The 19,165-nt window shown below is 38.3% G+C and overlaps 1 protein-coding gene across 2 annotated transcripts in view; it reads right to left on the bottom strand.

The window, feature by feature from the left end:
* Positions 1–19,165, bottom strand: part of GABRB3 (gamma-aminobutyric acid type A receptor subunit beta3) — a 243,031-nt gene that overhangs the window by 30,601 nt on the left and 193,265 nt on the right. For both annotated transcript variants that reach the window (XM_060617915.2, XM_060617914.2), the window contains exons 5-6: positions 8,365–8,447; positions 5,566–5,703 (exon numbers count right to left, since the gene is read on the bottom strand). In XM_060617915.2, coding sequence (XP_060473898.1) covers positions 5,566–5,703; positions 8,365–8,447 — 221 coding nt within the window. The remainder of the gene's footprint in view (positions 1–5,565; positions 5,704–8,364; positions 8,448–19,165) is intronic.

Below are 19,165 nucleotides of genomic sequence, written 5' to 3' on the forward strand. Positions count from 1 at the left end.
CCTCTCTGACTTTCAAGAAGAATCTATATTTGGGACTTGGGCATTTTGTGAAAATACTGAGCACCAATTTATGAACCAAAAAAATAATTGAAAATATATTTATTGCATGCCTGACATATATGAGAGTGGCAGTAATAATATTTGACAGAAATTAATAATATTTGACAGTTGATAAAGGAATGATACAGGTAGAGTGTGATACCAAGTTTTCCAAAGGAAAGATAAATGACAGGTACGCTCAAGGAAAGCTAATTGGAGGTGTTGGTGGTTGAACTGTCCATTGATAAACATACAAGATTTGGATAAGAAAAACAGGAAGAAAATATATCAAGTGGAGGCTATAACAGAAGTGAAAGTCTTTAGGCAGAATGCAGGAGCATATGCTTCGAGGAGAGTAAAAGAGTTAGATGCAACAGCTATCAGGATGGCTTCATACTGGGGACATTTGTGAGCTAAACTGAAGAGACAGGTTGGTGCAACATATGGATTCAAGGTCAACGAGTATTAATCGTACTCTGCACACAAAGGGTAGTCATCAAAGCATTTGGAGCTGGGTAATGGCTTCATGCAAACAGTGTTCCTCAGCTACTAATCTGGCAGCAAAGTGCAGGATGAATAGGAAGGCAGAGGCACATTTCTTGCCACCAAGTATTTCTGGGTGTTGGATGAAGCAATTGTAGGGCCCTGGATTGGGATTGTGGAGGCCTCCAATCCCAATATCAGTTTTTGGAAACCTGCATGAAGCACTGTTCATCAAGAACACATGGCCTATTAACATAGGCATGTGAAGGAGAGAGTGGCACAGACTCTAAAAACAGGCACTGTGTTCATTGTTTGTTATCCCAACTACATATTCACCTGTTTTGTAAGAACCCTTATAACATTAATATGTAAAATTGATGAAAACGATCATTTAAAATAAAGTATAAAAAGGCTAGTTTTTAAAATCTTTGTCAAAATGCATTAGAGGTACTTATTCCTTAAGAAACATGAGAATCGTCATCCTTTCTAGCTTTACTATGCAACTTTGATCAAATTATTATCATTCTTTATTTATGTTTATTTATTTTTGAGGGAGGGAGAGAGAGAGAGCAGGGTAGGGGCAGAGAGAGAGGGAGACATAGGATCTCTGCTAATAGCGCAGAGCCTGATGTGGCACTCAAACTCAGGAACCAAACCTCAAGATCATGACCTAAGCCAAAGTTGGATGCTTAACTGACTGAACCACTCAGGGGCCCCAAATTGTTATCATTCGTGAACTTCAGTTTTCCTAAACTTTAACTTGGGCTAGTTTATTTGTCTATTACCAGTCTTCAAGGAACATTAGTGAAAAATGCTTAAAACAAGGTGCTATAAATTATAATACAGCATGCCATTATGGTTAGAAGTTAGAGTAATGTAGGCTTGCTTCATTTTCTTTTGAGTTTAAAAGGGTTGATTTTTTTCCAAACAAAACAAAACAAAACAAAACTATTTCTTGAATAATGGTAGTAACTGAATAATTATATGTTAATATGAACTAACTCAGTCATTTCTTTGTTGTCTTTAAAATACACCTGCGGGCGCTTGAGTGGCTCAGTCGTTTAGTGTCCGACTCTTGGTTTTGGCTCAAGTCAGTGAGATAGAGCCCTGTGTTGGGCTCCATGCTGAGTGTGGAACCTGCTTAAGATTCTCTCTCTCCCTCTCCTTCTGCCCCTCTATCTACCTCTCAAAAAAAAAAAAAAAAACACACCTATGGAACACGACTCCCTTTTCCTAAGCAAAGGGGTACTTAATTTCCTCCCCAGGTACAAAGAAGTTTTATATGTATTTTTAAAAAAATACATAATATTTTAGTACATTAAATATTTGAATATATAATATCATAAATTTTTATAATATCTCTTTTGCAGAAACAATTCATTCAATAAGAGTTCACATACTTAGTGATGGTCAGATTTCCTCTCCTAAATTCAATAACCCCTTAGGTTTCAAACTATTGAGTGGGCTAGGTACTGGAATGTTTTATGGATACAAATATGAACCCAAGACAATCCCTACTCTTAAAATCCTCTGATAAGTAATTAGAAGCCCAATCATTCAGGAGAAGAATGTCATAAATTTTCCAATATATACAAAGATCTGGTCAGCCGCTACAGTATCTATTCTCAGACTCCTCAGAATATGCCTCCTTCCTGATCCCACATTTTAGTGAGAGCTAATAAATGCTTACTATAGGCACTATTCTAGGCTTTTTGTTTATACTAACTCATGTATTCCTCCCAACAACCCTACCAATAGATATTATTAATATCCCTATTTTTCAAAGTGGTTAAATAAATTGACCTGGGTCACACTGCTAGCAAGTTTCAGTTAGGACTTCTCCAGCATCTGTGTTTTAAAACCCCAGACATAGTGTCTCTTGAACATATTTAAGTCAGCTCTATTACTGTGGCCTAATTCTCACTAAACATTACTTTACACAGTGGACTGTGTGAAATCATCAGGGGAATATTGCTGAAACATGAAGGCCTAATGAGAAATCCCAGGAGACCAGACACTCCTTGTTTATCTCTTTGATGCCAGGCCCAGTCCCACAACCAGTTCATGTCAATTGTTGAGTGAATATTCATAACTTGCTTTTGCATGTTCTCTTCCCTGTAGCCTAAACCTCATGTTACCCTGGAGATGGACTAGGACAGTTTCCTGTAGGCAATCACAGCAAAGGACCTTCTGTAAGATCCCCAAATTGGCAGGACAAAGGCTAGGAGGGTAAAACAAAATTTCACTTGCATGATACTGAGAATAAATATCTGAAATTTTGCACCTTATATGTTTTGTTTGCCTCCCCTGAGTCTAGCTTGCCTCCACCCGTTGTCCTGCAGATTCATGTGGCTGCTCTGTGTTTTACCTCCAGGTGGAAGTAGAGGTGGAGAGCATTACATCTAATCCTCATCATGGACTCAGGCTGGTCCAAATAAACTTCCAGAGTGTTTGTTCTTAACTAATCCTTTTTTGAGAATTCTATCAGGCTACAGAATTCTTCAATCCTATATATAGCCTGATTGACTGATCAATCCTGTTGACTGATCAAAATCTCTTTAATTAAGAACACTTGTGGAAAGGAAAACAAATCAGTGTAACATTTAATTTTAAAATATTTTTTTAACAATGTAGCTTATGCTACTTCCTTATGAATTGACCAATTAGACTAATTTTAAACTGCAAGCTCTTTAAAAAAAACATTATTATTGAAGTATAATTGATACACAATATAAAGTGCAAGCTCTTTGAAAGTTGGGAGGTTTGTAACTGACTGATATGGAGTCCCTGGTTTATATCTTGCAAATGCCAGAACTTGGTAAGTGCTAGAAAGAAGACATTGTACTTCATTCTGATGGGCTGATTGCTCTATGCATAGTTTAAATATTATCCCCCACATCTGTAGTGTCTATTTGGGAGACTTTCTACCATATAAATACTTCAAAGAAAGACAAAGAGTGCATCTAGAAAAAAAAAAAAAAGTCCCCTTAGTGGTTTTGAGGTAGAGGATTCAGGAAGGCCATTCTAAATGGTTGCATTTTCCTATGGAAGCACTGCACACAGACCTCATCCATCTCTTTGATGAGGCTGCATGAAAATGCAGTAAGAGATCCTCAAGGCAACATACTAATGGCCACAATGGCAATTTTCAAGACCAAGGCAAGCTTGGGAAGATTATTCCACTGAGAGAACACTACTCTTATGTTCTGAGCGGAACATCTGCACATATCACTTGTAGCATGGAACAATTTGAATCCTGGTTCTAAAATCAGTAAAGCATTTTATCCAATGCATCACAGGGCAGATTTCTTGGTTGTAGAAACCATTGCTTAACAATAAGCCAGTGTACTTGCTGGCTCTTACTGTCCATCTGAGGTGAGTGCCTCTAGAGACTACAGGGATATCTGTAGCACCTCTTGCAACAGAGGGTAAAGTGGCACTGCATAAAAATGAGCCAGATTGGTGTCTTAAGCATTCGGGCTTTTGTCTATACTTAGCATGTCTCATTGGTTCTTAGAAGCTGGGGTAGAGAGGAGAGAAGTTGGTGCTTGACTCATTGTTCATTTATCCAGGGACTATTGTTGCATGCCTAGGACATGTCAGGCATTATACAAGATGGGGATGGGATTAGGGGTAAACCATAACCAGGACAGGCCCCTCCTAATGGAGATGTATCCTTGAGGTGAGAGGCACAGCAGAGCAGTATTGTGGCAACACAAAGCAGCCACTTAATCTAGCTTGGGGAGGCAGTGTGTAAGTGTGTAAGCAGAGCAGAGTCAAAAAGTCTTCCCAGAGGAAGTGGCATCTAGACTAAGCTAAAGAATGAGTCAGAGGTGACCAGGCAAAGGAGAGGCAGGTGGCTGTTGGTCACAGGCATTCCAGCCAGAGGCAACAGGCAGAAAGAACAGGGGCTTCCTTGGGCTTTATGAATGCCCTCACAGAACTGGAGCTGATTGGCACCCACTTGTCATTGTTCAAGCTATACTGACAGGAGAAAGCTGAGGTGGAAGGTTCCAGCTCTGTCTTTATTTAGCATTTTCTTTTTTTTTTTTTTTTTTTAAATTTTTAATGTTTATTATTTATTTTTGAGAGAGAGAGAGAGAGAGAGAGAGAAAGCATGAACGGGGGAGGGGCAGAGAGAGGGAGACACAGAATCCAAAGCAGGCTCTAGGCTCTGAGCTGGTCAGTACAGAGCCCTATGTGGGGTTCGAACTCATGGACCGTGAGATCATGACCTGGGCTGAAGTCACACGCCCAACCAACTGAGCCACCCGGGCGCCCCCTTTATTTAGCATTTTCAACCCAGAGTTTGTGGTCTTTATAAAACCTTACTGATTAAAAAGGACTTTTGTTTATTACCTCAATTACAATATATGGGCCTTAGAAGGAATGCAGGGGTAACAAGAAAACACTGCACAATGTTAAAATATACATAGTTGTAATTTAATGAAACCTCAACAAGGACAGACAGGATAGCAGAAATTACCTTCTCAATCTTTAGATGGTTGAAACAAAGATGACAATGAAACCCAGGCTGGGGCAACCTTAACCAGATAGTGTAAGGAGAATATGATCATATTTCAAGAAGCCTCACTCACTGAGGGTGGCCCAATTTCTTGGACCACCAAGGCTGCTACCCCAGAAGTGGGGTGAAGTTCTCTTACTTCTGGGAGGGGAATAGCACTACTTCCTCAGATCTTCCTCCTTCTCCTTCCTCCCTTCCTGTCTGCCTCCAAGGCTATCAGTGGATTTGTGTCTGCCCAGAAATGAGAGTTTCTTATGTTACCATATGTGGGTTGGTTAAATTCACCCTAGCTTTTTAACTTCTCAGTAACTGTCCCCTGAATGCATCTCCTTGTGAGGTGATCTTTCCTTCCCATCAAAGTTTACCAATCCCTTTAGACACAGAGTAAAGGAGTACCTAAGATGATGAATTACTGATGACAGTACATCTTTGAATGACCAAGTTCTGTGAGTAAGCTGCATGGTTTCATTATGAGACCATCACTGCCTAGGCTTCCAGTGAGTGAACACAGGACTCACCTGTGGCAAAGACGACATTCCTCGAGACCAGACGATGCTCCACAATAGAGAACTGAGGGAGCTCAATCCTCTCCACTCCAGTGACAGCCTTATCACCTCCACGCCAGTAAAATTCAATGTCATCTGTGGTATAGCCATCTGCCATGAGAGAGAAGTGGGGACATGACAGAAATGAAGAATCTTCATTTTGTTTACATGCAAGCCTAAAGAAACTGTAATTAATAAAATGAAGTAACAGCTTTCCCATATTTGAAGTAGATTTGTTTCATGTGCTTAACTATGAGAAAAAGCATCATCAAGGAACTAACTTTCGAATATTTTTGGTTACTACCTCTGCTGTTTCATTCAGACCACACTAGCACTGAGAAGTAGAGGAGCTGGGGAGACTGAATGCTCTCACCAGAATTCTGTTTGCAAAGCCTAATCATAGAGTTGGACTGGATGTTGCATAGAAATGAATTTAAAATATATATTAACAGCACTGCAGAAGATGGTTGTAAGAAAAAAATTAAACCTCAAGTATAAGGAATTCTGGAAAAGCAACTCCTCTCAAAAACTATGATAAAGTTAAAACACTGAGGGTGAATTTAACATGTTGAAGTTTGATAGCATTAGAAAATTTCAGGGCAAAGTAGGGTCCTCCTTGGTATTTTTATATGGCTTCATCAGACGTTTCTGGCTATGAGGTCTGCCATCTTTAGAAATGCATTTGGTTGGGATACTATTGGAGTTTAGAAAGGGTAGTATTTATTACCCAGATTATAGCTCCAAGCCCAGCTCTTAGCATAAGTGTACATTGTTCACCTTGTAATAAATCAATCAATGCTTCTTCAGAATGAGGCAATAGGACAATCAAATCTGATGTTTCTGGCACCACCCAAGAGTCTTCTACAGAATTAAGTTAACTTTGTTAGTAAGGTTGATTAAAACTTAGACCTAGAGAAAAATATCCTATCAGTATAACAGACTTTTTTTTAATTTGAATGTGTAATACAATGTAAGGCAGACACTCAATATTTGACAATAGGCCAAAGCTATGGGCATGACTGCTCTCCATGGCAAATGTCATCTCCCTTGTCCCATCTGCTGCCTTCTCTCCTTGGATCTGGTGGTTACAACTTTTGTCTCCTCCCTTCTTTCTGACTTCCTTACATTCCATTCACATCTGGCAATCATGACAACAGTTCATAACACACACATCTTATCAAGCCACTCTTCTGCTTAAATCTCTCAAATGTTTCCCAATACAATTAGTGAAATAAATCCAAAGTCCTTACAAGGATGTGAAGAAACTACAGAACTGGACCCTGTATGTATTGTGAGTACATCCACTCTCTTTCTCTTGCTCACCCAGCCTGGCACCACTGGTCTTCTGGCTGCAGCTCAGACTGCATACTGTGCCCAGTAGTGTGTCCCTTCCCCTTGTGTGGGGGCTCACACTTCCTCACATTTCCATCTTGACTTAAATAAAAACATTTGTATATGTGTGTAGTCAGGTCACAAGAAAATCCTTTCTTCCACTCAAATGCTTTAACTATGGATTTTCTCTAATGGCTCCGAAGTGAAAGATTATTCCTCACTTCCTGAGGAAGTTGATAACAGACCGTCCTACCCATTCTCCCCCTCAGTTCAAACATCACAGTAACAGAAGCTGCACCCTCTGAGGCTACTCAGTATGTGTTCAGAGATTTGGAGTAGGAGCTGCTTCCTTACTTAGGTCCCAAATTTGCCTTCCTGAAATTTCCATCACCTCACTGGGAGTTATGCCTTCCGGCCATACAGAATCCACTTGACTTCTAAGATAAACCTTCAATTACTGGGAAATCATCATTTTTCCACTGAGCTTTCTGTCCTCCATGCTAAATCTCCCCAGATGATTCCATTATGCATCACTTGACATGATTTCATGTCCCCCACTTTCTGAAAGCATGGGTCTCAGAAAAGTTGACAGTGATATACTGTCGAAATGAGGTGCACAGTGGGGTCAGTTCTATACAGGATGAAAACATGTGTACACCCAGCGCAACTTCCCAGTATGGTTGCTCACAATGACACTCACTTCTCACCACAAATGCATCAGTAACACTGCAGTCATTTGCCTTCCCCCTAAAGAAATCTGACAAGACTAAACCTAACTGAGACTAATTATAAACCAGTCTATGATAGACCAGGATAAGTAACAACAGCAACAGCAACACCTGGATATGCCAGGAGATGTAGTTCAGGTAGCAGGAGGGACACTTGTTTATTAGATAATAAAGATGCAGTTTTCATCCCTCACAAAAAAACGTATTCAACACCGAAATACCAATAAGGCATCTGAATCTCTTAAAATTGAGAAAATTGCCAAAATGCAGGAATAGCTTGCTTGTAAAGCTGAGTTCCTGATGGGAAATGAGTTTTACTCCAACTGCCCAGGTTCCCAGGAGTAGAGCCACTCATGTGTGATGAAGCATATTGTGAGAAAATTGCATCTCAGTGTTTTTTCTCTTCTCACTGAATGGATCAAGGTGAGGAGAGCTTGCTTTCTTATATTTCAGCACACCAAGCAGACTCTCTTAATCAGATTAGACAGGATAACTTTTTTATACTGAGTCTCTGTCTCTGTTTCTGTCTCTGTCTCTCTGTCTCTGTTTCTGTCTCTCTCATGACAGTTAAATTTGTGGAGTGGAGGATTAACCCTCCTGTATTTAAGATAGTTAAAAACTATGGCAAGAAAATTATATATGCCTTGGAAAAGATGCCAAATAATGACAACACCTAAAATACAGTGAATGAAAAAGAAGTACAGATACCCACAGCTTTCAATTTCCAGCGTGCAGTTCTGCTCATCCAAGGGGTATCTTCTCAAGTCCATCATGCATGCTGCGGTTGTGGTGATTCTGAAATACACAGATGAAGGCATATATTAAACATGGTATGAGAAAATGTAGCAGAGAAACTGCTTCCAGCTAAACAATGAGTAATGCCCATGTAGGGCATCCTTTCCTCAAAGTACACCTGATTGAACATATTTCATAATGTGCACTGAATGAATAACTTTTCAGTATCCTATAGTCCAGCTTTATCAAGAAAAGCAATATAAAAACTTTAAATCTCTTAAAACTACTCATGTTGACTTTGGATAATCAACAGCAGAGGAAGGTGTTTCTAAGGAAACTTTGGTCTTCAATTTTTATAGCACAGTTTTATAGCACAGAAAAAACGTATGTGCAGGAACATCACTGATTAGATCAAGATTGAATTCTTTGATTTTCCATGTGAATGTCTATGTAGCTACAGATTCATAGGCTGCACTTTGGAACTCTCAGCCAAGCTTCTGCTTGATCCTATTTTATTATAGTTGTCTTTTGGGCTGGATCCTAATGATTCAGAGTTTCTCACCATGAGATCATATATCTTTTCAAAGAAAATATTTGGTTATTAATTATGAATGAAAATTGAGTTGGTTAGCTTTCCTTAAGGTCATCTGCAGCCATGGAAAGAATTTATATCATTAACTGTCCAAGGACAGTTAAACCTCCACCATGCAATGGTTAAATCAACTGTACATTAAGAGACAACACTTCTAGAAATGTCAGGTTATTTTCCAACTCTGTCTACAGCTTCATTTTAGGAAAACCAACCTACACAAAGCCTCAGTTGAAATGCAATTCAGCCACTATATTTTATACTCTTTTTCTCTAGAATCCCACCCCTTCTTCACCACAGTTACAGATGACTGAACCATTACTTGATCAAGAATCTATGATGTGGCCTTGAGTTAAAAGGCAGAATGGAGCTAAAGGAATTCTCTTACATGGAAGTAAATTAAAGACAGGGCAAGAACAGAGCTGACCTTGCAAGTTCATGAATTAGAGGATTTTGATGTCATTTTGAAATTGGAGAGTGAGGCATGAGAAAGAATAATAGAGGTAGAGAAAATGCAGAGAGTAGATGGTTGAGGAAATAGTGGTCACTATGGCTGGATCACAGAACATGGCCGTGCAGGGCATGTACTACATATTTGAAGGAAGAGCATTTTTATAAATTATGTGGAATGTGTAACTTCCAGCCTTCATTATAGCCATTAGATGGTGGATCAGAAGAATGAAGAAGTAAGAATGTCTCTTCCTGAGATTCCTAGAGTTACCTTGAATTCCCAACCACCTTCCATGTTCCACCTTTCTTGAAGCCCAGTACTAAGCTTTCTCTAGATAGCCTTCCATATGAATGTTCTATTTTGGGCTACATGATAAAGTTCTGTTCCTATCAGCAGATCTTAATCAAAACACCAGTAAAACACCAGGCATGTGCCAATTCTGTTGGGCTAGTCTCATTTAACATAAGTGAAGTAGTAAAATATGTCCTTCTATTAGCATATGGATAAGAAGCAGGTTGAGAAAAGTTCTACTCTTCAATGGCCAAAAAGAACAGTGAGGGAAAATGTCAACATATTTGGCAATTATGGATAAATACTAAATTATTCTCTACAAATAGTATGCAAGTGCTATGGAGACATATGCTATAAAGCCCATACCAATGGTGAAAGTGTGTCCTTTCCAAATGTCATAACACTTTCAATTATCATTCTAAGGAGTGGATAACATTCTATAATCCAAAGTCAACACCTAGCTCTTTGGTATATTTTTCCATAGCATCTGACTTTCTAGACAACTGAAGAACCAGCCTCACACTTAAATTCTGGCATGTTTTATGGCATATTGACAACCCAACATCCATACAAGATGTCTATAAGGCAAAATTAGAATAAATTTCTGTTAAAATTATGAATTTTATGATGAAAGGAAAAACATCTCTACTGGAAATATTCAAGTTTTTAAGTTCCTACATATTTTGGTACCTATTCACTTGAAAGGGCCAATAATTGAGATTACAATTTTGTTTTTCTTATTCTCAGTGTCACCGATACAAACAGGAACACAAACATATCCAGATTGTTTAGAGACTCACACTTATTGTGACATTATGTAGTGTGTTTCATGGGCATTACTGGAAGGGGAACATGATGTTGGAAGAATCTATAAAAGGGTATTCAGTATCCAGTATACCTGTTGTCTCGTCTTATCATTCTGGTATAATACTGCCTATAAAATGGAGCCCTTTTCCTAATTTACTTGAAGAATAAGGTAAAAATATGTATTACTACTCTTCTCCTTATGGAACAAATAACAGAGAAAACCCTTTTATGATGAAAAGTATGACATGAGTGCCTACTCATGGTACAAAAAGTAAGCATAGGGATGACACATGAAGGAAAGAGGTCTGTGTGCTACTGGGACAGAAAGGTAAAAAAAGGGAAAGGAGGGGTGGGAAGAGGAATCAAGAAGAGTGCAACACTCCAAAACCTCTCCCTGAGCCACAAAACCTTCTTCCAAGTTGGGCTAAATTCATGACTGCTAGGGGAGTGAACTTTTTGCATGAATTGGCCAAATTTTGAGGCCTGAGGCTTTGCAGAAACTATGGAAGGGAATTTGAATACTCAGAACTGAGGCCTCAAGCCTAGTTAATGAGAATAGAACAAAGGCAGGGAAGCCACAGTTACTGAATTCCATTTGCATAACCCCCAACCTCTACCCACAACTTTTCATATTTTCCTCAATAAACTTTATTTGTCCTGAGAGGAGAATTTAACCAATATCTAGCTCCATTTCCACAACCCTCTGTAATCTGAGAATTCCACTACCATTTCTAAGGAATAGTGGTAGGGTCAGTGAGAAACATCACTGGCTAAGGAGTTTTGCATTATTACTCTTCAGTAGATACTCTTTTGGAAGTGTCATTGTTTCTTTTTTGTTTTCTAATTGAGAGAGAACAGTGCTTAGAGTGTCTAAGGCTGCAATTTATGCTTTTGATAAAAAAAAAAAAAGAGAGAGAGAGAAAGATGGTAGCCAAGTGACAGAAAAAGTGTCTACCATTCAATATGTACTTTCTTCACAAATAGTCACACTTCGAGCGTGCTGAAAACAGAAATTAAAAAAAAAAAAAGATGGAGAAGTTGAGAAGTGATGGATAGAAGACTAGGAAATGCTACAGAAAAGGATTTTGATTTATTATCTCGGGGCTCAGAACAGCATGCTGTCGTATCTGTACTTTATGTAACATTGGTCGAGAGTTTACTTTGTACCCATCTCTATGCTCAGCCCTTGAACACTCATGCATTTAATTAATAACCATATTATGAAGGTGTTATTACCATTTTCATTTGAAAGATAAACAAACCAAGGCTAGGAAACATTAAATAACTTGACCACATTAACAATGCTGCTGGAAGACAGATACAGAATTCAGATCCAAGCAGACAGAATCCTATACTACCTCTTTAACATCTCTTCTGCCCTAAAGTATGACATACTGTATATTCAACATTTTAAAAGGCTACTCATGGTGTGTGGTTCTTGTTGAAGATCAAAGGAGGTAGAGAAATTTGTAATTATATATATAAATACACATATACATATCTAAAATATATACACAGAAAGTATACATATATAATATATACACAGAGAGAGATCATATACATACATGTAATATTCTTATCATATATATGGCAAGTTGTAAATACAATATGTAAAGGAAGATAGTAAATATTCTACATGCTACACGTGCAGTAACAATAGTGATATTTAACCCATTGTGGAATAGGGTAGAATTTAGTAGGTAGTCCTGCTTTTATAAGTGATATATTCCTAAAGATGTGTTTCATAGTCAAGAGTATGAAAATCCAAGGAATAAACTCAAAGTTTATATGAGGAGCGTTATCCCCAGTAAATTTAAAATTCTATTATGTGATAAGTGTCATCTTTGAACACCATCTATAAACTATCCCTGTGTGTCGTTTGCCTGCACAGCTGAGTGAGGAAGCCTGAGTCAAGAGACCCATGGCTTTTAGCATGTTGCAAGGTTTTCACTTTGTCTCAATTACATTAAGATTATGAGCTGTACTTTGGTGTCAGCACTTCCATTTTTAAATTTTCACCAATTGAAAATAATAAGGGCAGATGCAAACTCTTCATGTCATTGCACAAATGCAGAATTCTCCGCAGACCACGTGGAGAAGCTGCTGTGGAAATGTTTTTGTTTGTTGATCATGACACTAAATACCACAAACATTTACTTGAAATATTCACTTGTCAGCCAAGGTACAAAAGCCCTCCTTGCCAATGCTGCTGGGAAAGGTGGACTATAGGCAGAGTCTGGGATCGTTACATATAGTGAATCATTTAGGTAATGCACACAATCTCTTTATCAACTTGTACTAATCTTTTAGGTTCATGGTATATACCAGACAGAACAGAGATGAAAATGTCCTTGACTGGCATTCTCAGAGCCCTACCAGAACTAAAGTACCTCAGCCCCAGCTACCTCTCCTCTCATTACTCCCATCTTAATGTTTTCATTACAATTGGAGCACCCATCTATTCGTTGATTTGCAGGTCGCTTTTACTTCCTCAGGCGAGTCTGAGAGCAGGGCCTTGTCTCTCCTGTTGGTGACCATCTCCTCAATGCCTGAAATAGTTCCTTGCATGCACACAGTAGGTGTCCCATAAATACTCATTGAACAAAAAAATGACTTTGAAGATATGGGGACCAGGCATAAGCACACAGCATGGAACTTAAGAAGTGGAAAGAGAAAGAAATATCTTAACCTTTCTTGGATTTAATCCCCCAAATCTAAGTGTAAGAGGCAACCTGCCCTCTCTCAAGCACTCCAAGCAAGAGCCCTGGCCCTGCACAATTACTGACTCACTGAGAGCTCCATGGGCTCATTTGTCAAGATGCCTGGGGGACACCCCCTGTGTTAATAGCCAAGTGGTATCTGTGAATCTTTCTGCTGTAGAATGAATTCTTAGCAGGCCAATGTTGATGTGCATGAGTTTTATGGCCTCCACTGCAGTGATGATCACAGCAAAATGAAGCCATCAGTGGAATCCTGGCTCTCTGATCACAATCTTGTTAAACTAACAGGACCTAGGAGCAAGTTAGAATCACCTCCTGTGTAACCTCTGGCTTGCACTTGGGATGCCTAAATGCCTGTGAACTCTGGGCAATTGCTGTGTCTATGGTCATGGGATAGCAGCCCATCTGGACTAGTGCTTTACAGGTAGCCATTTAGCCATTTACAACAGCTCTATGGTAACTCATAGTCTTCTTCTTCCTGGTTCTCCATATACCAAGTTCATCAGGCATTTTTCCAGGAATAGGAACTCAGATGCTAGGGTTAAGGGCCTAAGTCAAATAACTCAAACTGACTATGTATTATTCTAAAGCAAGTGCTTACTATTCAATGTGGAGAAAACACAAGGAATAAACCAACATTTAAGTTATTCCAATTTTTGTTTTACAAAAAATTTAATAAAGTACATAGCTCTGCCCAAAAGCCTTTGCTATGCAGACTCCTTAGCATGTTGCTGGGAAAGTTTTTGGGTTAAATTGATGTTGGCAGTCCCATTCTTTCCTTGCTTCCAAATATCCATGCTCTTAGCCATGTCATTTGAAATTCTCCTCACTAAAAAGAAGCTGTCTGCCCACCTCCTGAATGAGGGCCAAATTGTGACTCACTTTGTCTGCCAGAATATGTGGAAGTGACAATGTGCCAGTCTCAAGCTTAGCTCCCAAGAGGCACTCTGTTTCCAGTCTCCTTTTGTGATTCTGCCTTTGTTGTGAGAAAACCATGCCCAAATGAGTCCACTGGTCTTAGATGGAGAATGGCCAAGTGGAGAAGTATGGAGGTGCCCATTAATCCCTTGTAGAGACCACCCACCCCCAGGTCTGTGAATAAGCCAGCCAGGATGAGCAGAGATGTTCATTAATCACACAGACACACAGGCAATGAGCACTTATTATCATCTGGCATTGAGACTTTCTAGCTGTTTGTTACACAGCAGCATTGTAGCAATAGATAAGAGATATAACAATCAACCAAGATAATAACATACATAGAAAAGCATAAATTCTCTTATACAAAATGGAAATCACAACCTGATACTTCTCAAGAGTGAGATAGGATAGCAAAGCCCTTAGTAGACAGCATTTTTCTAAAACAGGATTATTTATCTCTATGTTTCAGTATAAAACCACTATCATTTTAAAAATATCAATTTTGTTGAAATGAGTAGTCATATCAGGAAAATGAGACAGGTCCTTATGTATCTCTTCTTGATTTTCAAACCATATGGTGATAAAGCAACACGAAGGCCAAAACTGGTAATAGTGCTGAATTGAAAACCAAAATGAACAGAAAAGTCTATGCCAGATCCTTAATCATCTGCCAAGAACAGAACTGTCAAAATGGATGATTGAGGAAGTTCTTGAGGAGAATACTACAAGCTCAACCCTCTGAAGAGGAAGGGAGGAACCAATTTGAAAGAACCAGGAAAGTACTCCCTAATTATCTGGATGTGGTTATGTCACTTGGCAGAGCTTCACATCTAGAAGTATGTTGTTCAAAAATGGTAGGCACTAATACATGTGATTATTTTACATTTAAACTTTAAATTAATTAAAATTAAATAAAAGTTGAAAATTCAGTTCCTCTGATGCACTAGTCACATTTGAAGTGCTCAGCAGTCACATATGGCTGGAGACTACTATATCAGACAGTACAGATTTTAGAACATCTTCATGACTACAGTGAGTTCCCCTGGAAAGGGCTAGAAGAATAGCATTAGCCAGACAGAATGAGTGGTCTGGCCTTGCCCCATAACCTAAACATCCAGTCCCTCTTTCCCTCTGTCTTTCTATATAGCTTTAAAAGATACAACTCTCTGGTTGAAAGTGGTTGGGGAACACAGACAAATACATATAGCTCATGAGCTCAAAGAAAAGTCATTGGTGCTAAAGGCAGATATCCACAGGGCTTGGAAACCATGCATGCTAGAGTACAAGATATCATTCTAGACTCTATTCAAATTACCATACATTACACCTGACTTCAAGGCTTAGTCAGTTAACCCAGCAGTCAGAAGGGAGGTCCTACTCTGAATGAATGCAATTAGGCATAACAAATGGAGCACATTAACCAATTTTTCAGATTTATACCCTAAGAGGTTAAGGCTTCCAAGGTGAGAATGAGGCTGAAGGACATGAGGGTCACCATATCCATAGTCTCACTAGAAAATCAATTTGTGTCTAGGATATAGCCTACATAAGCATAACCGTGAATAAAACAAAGAGGTGTTATATGAAAAGTGTGGAAGCATTGAAAATGAAACTTGGAATATTTGGAAGATGTATGTCTAGTAGTCAAAAGGCATGAATGCATATGTGCTCTCTTTAGAACAAAAACAGGGAGACAGGGAAAGAAGAACCTGAGATAAAGGCATAGAAAGATTCTGTAAAGCTAAGAAAAGAAGGTTAGGATTCCCAGCCATAGGCACTGAATTGATATTTATACTGAAGACAGAGACAGTAGGCTTGACATAGCTGAAAATAATTTAATGATGTAGATGACTTCTAAAACTTTAATGGGCATACAAATCACAGAGGGGTTTTGTTAAAATGCAGATTCTGAACAGAAGGTCTGCAGTTCTGAATTTCCTAGATGATGGTGCTGCTGCTGGTCTGGGGACAATAAAATGGAAGGGAGAAGGCAAACTTGTAGAACCTTCCTAAGGGCAGAGGAAGAAGACAAAGCTTTGAAAAAAGAAGATGATAGGTAAAGGACAGAAAATGGGTATGAAACAGCTTTATTAGACAAACAGAGCAAAAACAAATAGCATACAAGTCAACAGTTAGTAGAATTAAACATGAAACAATAAAGAATTATTTTTAAAATATATGTAAAACTTACCATTTGCACCATTTTTAAGTGACAGTTTACTGGAAAGTACATTCATATTGCTGTGCAACCATTACGACCATCCATCTCCAGAAGTTTTTCATCATCTCAAACAGAAAACTCTGTACCCATCAAACACTAACTCCCTATTCTCCCCTTCCCTTGGGACCTGGTAACCTCTATTCTACTTTCTCTATAAATTTACTTAGTCTAGGTATCTCTCATAAGTAGAATCATTTAATATTTGTCCTTTTGTGCCAGGCTTAGTTAATTTACGATGTTTTCAAAGTTCATCTTTGTTGTAGCATATATCAGCATTTCACATCTTTTTAAAGCTAAATAATATTCAATTGTATGATATACTGCATTTTGTTTATTCATATGTTAATGCACATTTGGTTTGTTTCAAACTTTTAGCTATTGTAAATAATGCTGCTGTGAATGTTGGTGTACAACTATCTGTTTGAGTCACTGCTTTTGTTTCTTTTGGTATATACCTAGAATTGGAATTACTGGACTGTATAATAATTCTATGTTTAATTTTTCAAAAAAATAGTCACATTGCTTTCCACAGAGTCTGAACTGTTTTATATTCCACCAACAATGCATAAGGATTCCAATTACTCTGTAAGTTTGCCAACACTTCTTTTCTTTTCTTTTTCTTTTTTTAAGTAATAGCCATCCTAATGGGTGTGAAATGGTATCTCAATGTGGTTTTGATATCCATTCCCTTCGTGACTAGTAATGTTAGGTATCTTTTCACATGCTAAGTGGCCATTTGTATATCTTCTTTGGATAAATAGTGTGTTCAAGTCCTTTGGCTATTTTTAAACTGCTTGATTTTTTGTTGTTGTTGTTGACTTGCAGGAGTTCTGTACATAATCTGAATATTAAGTACCCATATCAGATATACAGTTTGCAAATATTTTCTCCCATTCCACTGGTTGTCTTCTCAGCCTGTTGACTGTGTTCTTTGATGCACAGAATTCTCTGCTATAGTCCAATTTATATTGTGTTGTTGTTCTTGTTGCCTGCACTTCAATGCCGTATCCAAGAAATCATTGCCAAATCTAATGTCATGAAGCTTTTCCCATCTTTTCCTAAGACTTTTACACCTTTATCTCTCACATTTACATCTATGATCCATTCTGAGCTCATTTTTGTCTCTGGTATAAGCATGCAACTTCACTCTTACATGTGGATATTTAGCTTTTCCAGCACTATTTATTAAGTATCCTGTCTTTTATCCATTGAATTCTCTTGCTACCCATGTCAAAAATCATTTGATCATATACGTAAAAGTTTATTTTGAACTGTATTTTATTCAACTGGCCAGTGTGTATATTATTATGCCAGTATTACACTGTTTTGATTACCAGGGCTTTGTAGTAAGTTTTGAATCAGTAAATGCGAGACGTCCATTTCTGATCTTCTTTCTCAAGATTGTTTTGGATATCTGGGGTTCCATAATTCTGCATGAATTTTAGAATGGGGTTTTCCATGTTACAGAAAAAAGGAATTGGGATTTTGATGGGGATTGCACTGAATCTGTAGATCACTTTAGGTTGTATTTTCATCTTAACAATACCAAGTCTTCCAATCAATGAATACAAGATATCTTCCATTTAATTATGTATTCTTTAAATTCCTTCAGCAATGTTTTATAGTTTTAGTGTATGAGTCTTTTGCCTCCATCATTAAATTTATCCCTAAGTATTTCATTCTTTCAGATGCTAATTTAAATGGAATTGTTTTCTTAATTTCCTGTTTCGATTGCTCATTTTTAACATATAGAAATGCAACTGGTATTTATTTACTATTTTTATGTGAAATTTATTGTCAACTTGGTTTCCATACAACACCCAGTGCTCATCCCAACAGGTGCCCTGCTCAATGCCCATCACTCACTTTCCCCTCCACTCCCACCCCCCCATCAACCCTCAGTTTATTCTCAGTTTTTAAGCTCTCTTATGGTCTGCCTCCTTCCTTCTCTGTAACTTTTTTTTTCTCCTTTCCCTTCCCCATGGTCTTCTGGTAAGTTTCTCAGGATACACATAAGAGTGAAAACATATGGTATTTGTCTTTCTCTGTGTGACTTATTTCACTTAGCATAACACTTTCCAGTTCCATCCATGTTGCTACAAAAGGCCATATTTCATTCTTTCTCACTGCCAAGTAGTATTCCATTGTATATAAACCACCATTTCTTTATCCATTCATCATTTGATGGACATTTAGACTCTGTCAATAATTTGGCTATTGTTGAAAATGCTGCTATAAACATTGGGGTACAAGTGCCCCTATGCATCAGCACTCCTGTGTCCCTTGGGGAAATTGCTAGCAGTGCTATTGGTGGGTCATAGGGCAGATCTATTTTTAATTTTTTGAGGAACCTCCACATTGTTTTCCAGAGTGGCTGGAATGTAGCCACTCTGACTGGCATGAGGTGATATCTGAGTGTGGTTTTGATTTGTATTTCCCTGATGAGGAGCGACATTGAGCATCTTTTCATGTGCCTGTTGGCCATCTAGATGTCTTCTTTAGAGAAGTGTCCATTCATGTTTTCTGCTCATTTCTTCACTGGATTACTTGTTTTCGGGTGTGGAGTTTGGTGAGTTCTTTATAGACTTTGTGTACTAGACCTTTGTCCAATATGTCATTTGCAAATATCTTTTCCCATTCAGTCATTTGCCTTTTAGTTTTGTTGATTGTTTCCTTTGTAGTGAAGAAGCTTTTCATCTTCATGAGGTCCCAATAGTTCATTTTTGCTTTTAATCCCCTTGCGTTTGGAGATGTGTCAAGTAAGAAATTGCTGTGGCT

The sequence above is a fragment of the Panthera onca genome, chromosome B3 (genome assembly GCF_046562875.1).
Source record: "Panthera onca isolate mPanOnc1 chromosome B3, mPanOnc1 haplotype 2, whole genome shotgun sequence".
Classification (NCBI taxonomy): Eukaryota; Metazoa; Chordata; class Mammalia; order Carnivora; family Felidae; genus Panthera; species Panthera onca.